General features: G+C 37.1%; 1 protein-coding gene across 1 annotated transcript; it reads left to right on the forward strand.

The window, feature by feature from the left end:
• The first annotated feature begins 564 nt into the window (after positions 1–564).
• Positions 565–5,709, forward strand: LOC112608322 (prorelaxin). The gene is made up of 2 exons (XM_025360142.1): positions 565–1,160; positions 5,036–5,709. Exons 1-2 carry the CDS (start codon positions 950–952, stop codon positions 5,380–5,382), a joined length of 558 nt encoding a protein of 185 aa, XP_025215927.1. The 5' UTR covers positions 565–949; the 3' UTR covers positions 5,383–5,709.
• The last annotated feature ends 1,074 nt before the right edge of the window (positions 5,710–6,783 follow it).

Here is a 6,783-nt window from a genome sequence, read left to right on the forward strand (position 1 = left end):
CAAAATGCAGTAAAGAAATGAACATATATCTTTGTGCTGAAATTTGTTACCAAAATATTCTTTGTGAGATTGTGGGATTTCCACTGCTTTTTTTCTTCTCTCTCTCTCTCTCTCTTTCTCTCTCTCTCTCTCTCTCTCTCTCTCTCTCTCTCTGTGTGTGTGTGTGTGTGTGTGTGGTATGTTCTCCAGTCTCTAGAGATGTAGAGTAGGATTTTAAATTAAAATATTCAGATAACTAGTTACAATCAAACTTATCCCCGAGAGTGGAAGGAAAGTCCAAGGGAGAAATTGTGTTGTAAATTAAAGACATTACTGCACAAGCCTAAAATGATGTTACTGGGAATTTTACTGTTTTTACCTGGATTCAGATTAAAAGTCATCAGTTTTCCCTCTCATCAACAATTTATTTATTCATCCATTCTATTTGTATGGATTGATATACCGAACACTATAGTAATTAACCAAATTTATAAGATAATCTATAATCTTACTTAAGTTAGAAGGGCTTTTTGGCAAATGTTCACTCTGGAAAACTGGGTTGTAAGAATATGGGCGATCTCAATTTTATTTGTGTGTGTGTGTAAAAAGAAAGGCTTCATATCTAAAATAACTTTACCTAGGTATACAAAATTGTTTGAGGGTAATGAAAGAGAAAAACACAACTGTAAAAGGGCCAAGGACACAGGGATGGGCAAATGAAGGAAAGGCGGAGAGGGAGACCAAGAGCTGAGGGAGAAAATTCTGTGGAGAGGTGTGGGAAAGGGGTGGAGCTGGCACCCTTGCCTTAAGAGCTGAGTGACAGGCCAAGGGATACAAAAGACTGTTTGAGCCAGGTAGGGAAAGCTGCCTAAAGCCCTGGACAGGCACACAGGCCCAGGTCTGTAGGCCACAGCAGCTGCAGTGCTGAAAGGTAGCAACACCCAGACCTCCAGGAGAGACCAGGCCCAGGATGCCTCGCCTGTTCTTGTTTCATCTGCTAGGAGTCTGTTTACTACTGAACCAATTTTCCAGAGCAGTCGCGGCCAAATGGATGGACGACGTTATTAAAGCATGCGGCCGCGAATTAGTTCGCGCCCAGATTGCCATTTGCGGCAAGAGCACCTTGGGCAAAAGGTCTCTGAACCAGGAAGATGCTCCTCTGAAACCTAGACCAGCGGCAGGTGAGAGCTCCCGCCCCAATGGCCTTCCTGCGCTTCCCATTGGTTACTCTCGGGTGGCCGCCCAATTGGAACGGCGGCCTGCACTTCCGACTCGAGATCTCATTGGCTGCCAGTGCTCAGCTCCTACTCCACCGTGGGTGGTTCCTAAAGTTTGGGTTTTTCCTTTGCCAGGTGATTTTATTCAAACAGTCTCACTGGGAAGCTCACCAGACGGAAGGAAAGCACCGAGAATGGGAAGAGGTCCTTAGTGCCCTTCCCACAAGGCAGCCAGAGCGACGGGGTGGAAAGGAAGGGGAAGCCTCAGAGGGGGTGACGCAGCCCCGAGACACGCAGCAGGCCGGGCACACTCCTGTACCCCACAGGAAAGCCAGGCGGCCAGACCGCGGGCATGCTGGTGGGGGCACGTGGACAGGGCATCTCGGATAGAGAGGAAAGGGGGCAAACACTGAGGTGGTGCGCTGGTTATCAAGCCTGTTTGCGCGCCTGTAGGACGGGGCAACACTCTGAGGTCTCTGTGAGGGTCCCGTAATGGGAAGACAGGAAGAGCCTTACGCTTATTGACTCTTGTAGTCCAAAAGTTGGGCTGTGGCCTATGCCACTGGAAACGTTCTTTAAAACAAACAAACAAAACCATTCCAAATGAAAGAGTCTGGCCTCCCACTTCTTTGATCTGGGTATTGAAGTTCATGTGTGAGACGGGATGGAAGAGAAAGAAAAGGCTTGAATGCTTATTAGAGAAACTCAAGAAGACCAGAGACAAGGGAAGCAGGCCCTTCAGAACAGCATAGCTGAAGACCCTATTGATACTTTCAAGCATTTGGAAGCTGCAGTGGGTTTGCTTTAAAAGCAAGATCTTAGAGTTGAGTGCAGCTCGATCTTTTTGTATTTATAAAGTAGCAGTGGAAACTCACGGAGGTATACACTAGTCTAAGAAGTGTAATGGATCATATTAAATTCAGAGAAGGTAACCACAGTTTGCAAATATTAAGTGTTTTATATTAATATGACATATGTAATTTATGATAAACCACAACTAAATTGTATAGGCTATATGCATATACTGTATATAAATGACTCTAATAGAAATACATTTAGTTCTCTTTTATGAGATTTAAAGTATGCTTCTAAAGTTATTTACTTTTCTACATTGTTTGTTAGAGTTTGATTTATTTAATGGCAGTTTTTACATGATTTTTGTGTAACATTAGTACAAAAGTACCACAAAGTCTAGGAATTTACTGATTCAAAGTAGGGAAAACCAGAATTGCTTTATTATTCCACCTTTTCTGACTATAAAAGTAGTAATACTCATATTAAAGACAAAAATGTACATTAATGCAGGGATAAAAATGTTAGCACTTGTAGATATTAAAGACTTTGAAAAGTATATATGAATTTTATGAGAAAATGAAATTATATTAAACAAGTAGAAAGAAATGTTAACATTTGGATAGGTATCTGTATATCTTTTGCATTTTCACTCACCATTATACTTTGAGCAGTTTCTCACATTGTTATTATCCCAAAACACAATTTAAAATTCCTGTGTAGTATTTTTTGTCATAAATCTGCCACATATGCTTAAAGATTGTTTGGTGGATATTTAGTTTATTTCTAAATTGTTGCTGAAAATAGTTCATTGAGCACATTTGTGTATAGATATGGCTACATTTTTATTTCCTTTGAAGACACATGACATTACAAAGTATTTTTTAAAGAATTTTCTTTATTGCTGTGCAATATAATTTAACTGAAAGTAAACTAAGAAAACATTGCCTGCACGTGGAGATTAAGACAAATGTTTACCATTACTAGGTAGGAATCACTTTGGAAGTACATGTCAATAATTTGTGATTGATATGAGTTTTCACACTTCTACTGTTAGGTAGTTGCTATTTGCTTTCACATTATTACATTGTTAGCCATCCATTTCATCCTACAATATGTGCCAAAATAATATTCACTGCATCCCTTTTAAAAATAAGATACACTTTAAACCAGAAGTTTTAGTGAGATTTACATCCAAAATACAGTAAATAGGAGTATTTGTATGAATTCAGACAGAATATTTTCTCTGAGCCTAGGTTCCATAGCTAAAGGTGTTATGGATGAAATATTTCAAAACAGGTTTAAAAATATAATTTTAATTAAAGAGTACAAAATACACAGCCTATGAATAAACTTAATACAAACTAACTGTTTTAGCTGACTCATTTAACTGGCTTTAATATAGAAAATTACCATCAGCTTTTATCAGCATTTAATAAGGCCCCAACTACAGAAAGTTTAGGTTGGATCAAAGAGAGGTTTCTATGAGGAAATTGAATTAAATTTAGGATGTCTTACTCAGGGGAAATGCCAAAACCTCTCATTTAACAAAAATGATGTAAATTCTCATCTGTCATTTCCAGTTTGGAACATGAATGAAGGAGAGTGTTAGGAGGGAAGATGAAATACTACAGTTTTTTTTTCTTAATTGCTCTGTCAAACTCCAACTGTTGAAGTTTGTTGTTGGCTAAAACGGGAACAACTGAGTCTCTTGCCACAAAACTCAGGAAATGATCAGCCCCAGAACTACCACTGTCTAGGTGAAGGGCCATGGTTTCCTCTTCAGCAGGCATCAGTGGTTAACCAGAGGTGTCTGCCTCCCGTACTTAGATTTACTCCTTTCTTCTGTTTCTTTTCATTACTTCAAGAGTAATGCCTTGTTAATGGACAGTTTTGCTGTCCAGGAAGAGAGCAGCAAGACCTGATCTGGGTTTACACTATAATGTAAACATCATCAGTGTTTCTAATTTCTTTGTGAAATAAAACTATTAAGTTGTATAATTAGGACAGTTAAAGTTAGGAGAGGGTTTAGCTCACTGTAAGCTTTTTGAGAGCAAGAAACATTTAAAAACATTTATATCTTTTAGCTGGCAGTTCCAGAGACATGGAAACAGGTAATGAATGTTCAACTGAGCTGAATGGGTACAAAGATGGAGGATGTCAGCTGGGTGTCCAGCAGGTTCCCAGCCCAAGTCCCAGGCTTCACATGTGGCCAGCCTGAGTTGCTGTGTAAGAACAGGCTCCCTTCCTAGGGGACACACAGATCTTGCATAGTGCATAATCTGCAGCTTTGGAACAAACATCAGACAGAAAACATTAGTCAGTACACATACTCCACAGCAGATACGAATCTCTTCTTAAATCAGTGATTCTGGTTAGTGTTCTTTAACCCACTTCTCTCTTTCATATAAAATACTATTGATTTGGGGTAAATACTCTGGGGAGGACAGATTGTTAAATAGATGGTTAAGGAACATCAGAGACTTCTTTCTCCTGCTGATTAGATCACAGGTGTTGGAAATTCTGCCTCTTTAACTTTATCCTCCAGGAGTAACTTCCCACCATGAAACATTCAATAGCTTAAAATAATATCTTTTTCAAGGGTTATTATTACAACTCATAATATCATAAATCATAGCTTAGCAATGGAAGAAAATGACTTAAGTAAGAAGAATCCAAGAAAATGACCATGATGTGTGGTCAAACTGTTTTCAATGACTTACATGACTTCAGAAAGATGGCAGATTAATGTCAGGGAGAGTCAAAAGTACTATGATAAAAGCACTGAGGGTATCATGAATAGAGATGAGAGAGGACCAATGGGGTAAAGCAGAGCCTTGGTAAAATTACGGAACTTTAAGGTGTCCAACTGTAAGTAAGCTAAGTGTTTAGATATTAGGATGCTTACTTATTTTGTTTCAATGTTGTAATTTATATTGAGGCAATGCTTTCTTTTTTGTTTACGCCAACATTCATAGTTTTTCTGAGTGCTCTTTGACATGAATATACCCTCACATACACCTTTTTTTTTTTTTTAATTTTAACAGAAATTGTGCCATCCCTCATCAACCAAGATACAGAAACCATAAATATGATGTCAGAATTTGTTGCTAATTTGCCACAGGAGCTGAAGTTAACCCTGTCTGAGAGGCAGCCAGCATTACCAGAGCTACAACAACATGTACCTGTATTAAAAGATTCCAATCTTAGCTTTGAAGAATTTAAGAAAATTATTCGCAAGAGACAAAGTGAAGCCACAGACAGCAGTCCTTCAGAATTAAAATCCTTAGGCTTGGATACTCATTCTCGAAAAAAGAGACAACTCTACACGACATTGTCTAATAAATGTTGCCATATTGGTTGTACCAAAAAATCTCTTGCTAAATTTTGCTGAGATGAAGCTAATTGTGCACATCTCGTCTAATATTCACACATAGTCTTGATGACATTTTCACTGATGCTTCTGTCAGGTCCCACCAATTCTTAGAATATAAGAAACCTTTGTTGATGTTTAGACTTTTTTATTTGATGTGTAAGAAAATATTCTTTGTATTATTGTAGTTTCTGTAAATGACACTTTTTATGCTGAAAACCCTTTTTGTCTTTTTATTAACATTATGATTATGTTGTGTTATTCTTTTTCATGCTGTTAACTTAAAATTACAATAAAACCTCTACCACTTTAACCATACATAGTAACAATACAGTACCTAACACCAGTTGCATGAAATGGACCAAAATGTTTTTCTTGATATTAACTCTTAGATTGGATATACATAAAGCCATAAAACTTGAACTTTCCTAATAGATTTCAAAAGGTTTTTGTGTCACATTGAAATACTCATTGCAAACAATCAGATTAGACACTAAACCAATTTAATTTAGTTGAGGCCATATAAATTCAAGTACTTTTATTTCCTTTTTAACTTTTTTTTTTCTTCTAGTATGCTATGAAGGGAACTCAAGTACTTTTTAAGCTAGGGTTCTGTTCTCAGTTCTAGTGTCTAAGAAACTTAAAAGTAAATTATTTTTTAAGGAGAAAAAGGAATAGACATAATGTAGAACAGAACAAACAAGTTCATATCATATATTAGAAAAGAAATAGTATAATGAGGGAACATAATTTACGTTCACTTCTTTAGAATTTACAAACTATTTCTGTAAGCAAAATTACTGAAATAGTATGAACACTTTTTAGAAAAGTAAATTGACATAGTTATCAACTTAGTATTTTACTGGTTCTGTCTATTTTGTTTTCTTTTTTAAAAATTATACTTTAAGTTCTTGGTTACACGTACAGAATGTGCATGTTTGTTACATAGGTTTGCATGTTCCACACATGATCCTGAGGAGTGTTTTCCATTCTCCCCTTCACTTTCAGGTACACCAATCAAATTTAGATTTGGTTTTTTCACACAGTCCCATATTTCTTGGAGACTTTGTTCATTCCTTTTTATTCTTTTTTTCTCTAATCTTGTCTTCTCTCTTTATTTCATTAAGTTAATCTTCAATTACTGATATCCTTTCTTCTGCTTGATCAATTCGGCTATTGATAGTAGTGTATTCTTCACAAAGTTCTCCTGTTGTGTTTTTCAGCTCCATCAGGTCATTTATGTTCTTCTTTACATTGATTATTCTAGTTAGCAATTCAACTAACCTTTTTTCAAGGTTCTTAGCTTCCCTGTATTGGGTTAGAACATGCTCCTTTAGCTTGGAGGAGTTTGTTATTACCCAACTTCTGAAGCCTACTTCTATCAGTTTGTCAGACTCATTCTCCATCCAGTTTTGTTCCTTG

The sequence above is a fragment of the Theropithecus gelada genome, chromosome 15 (assembly GCF_003255815.1).
Source record: "Theropithecus gelada isolate Dixy chromosome 15, Tgel_1.0, whole genome shotgun sequence".
Classification (NCBI taxonomy): Eukaryota; Metazoa; Chordata; class Mammalia; order Primates; family Cercopithecidae; genus Theropithecus; species Theropithecus gelada.

Bases quoted from the DNA above. Each gene is read 5' to 3' on its own strand.
- LOC112608322 (XM_025360142.1), top strand. From the start codon at position 950: ATGCCTCGCCTGTTCTTGTTTCATCTGCTAGGAGTCTGTTTACTACTG. The intron at 1,161-5,035 runs GTGAGAGCTCCC...TAATTTTAACAG, and splicing joins GAAACCTAGACCAGCGGCAG to AAATTGTGCCATCCCTCATC.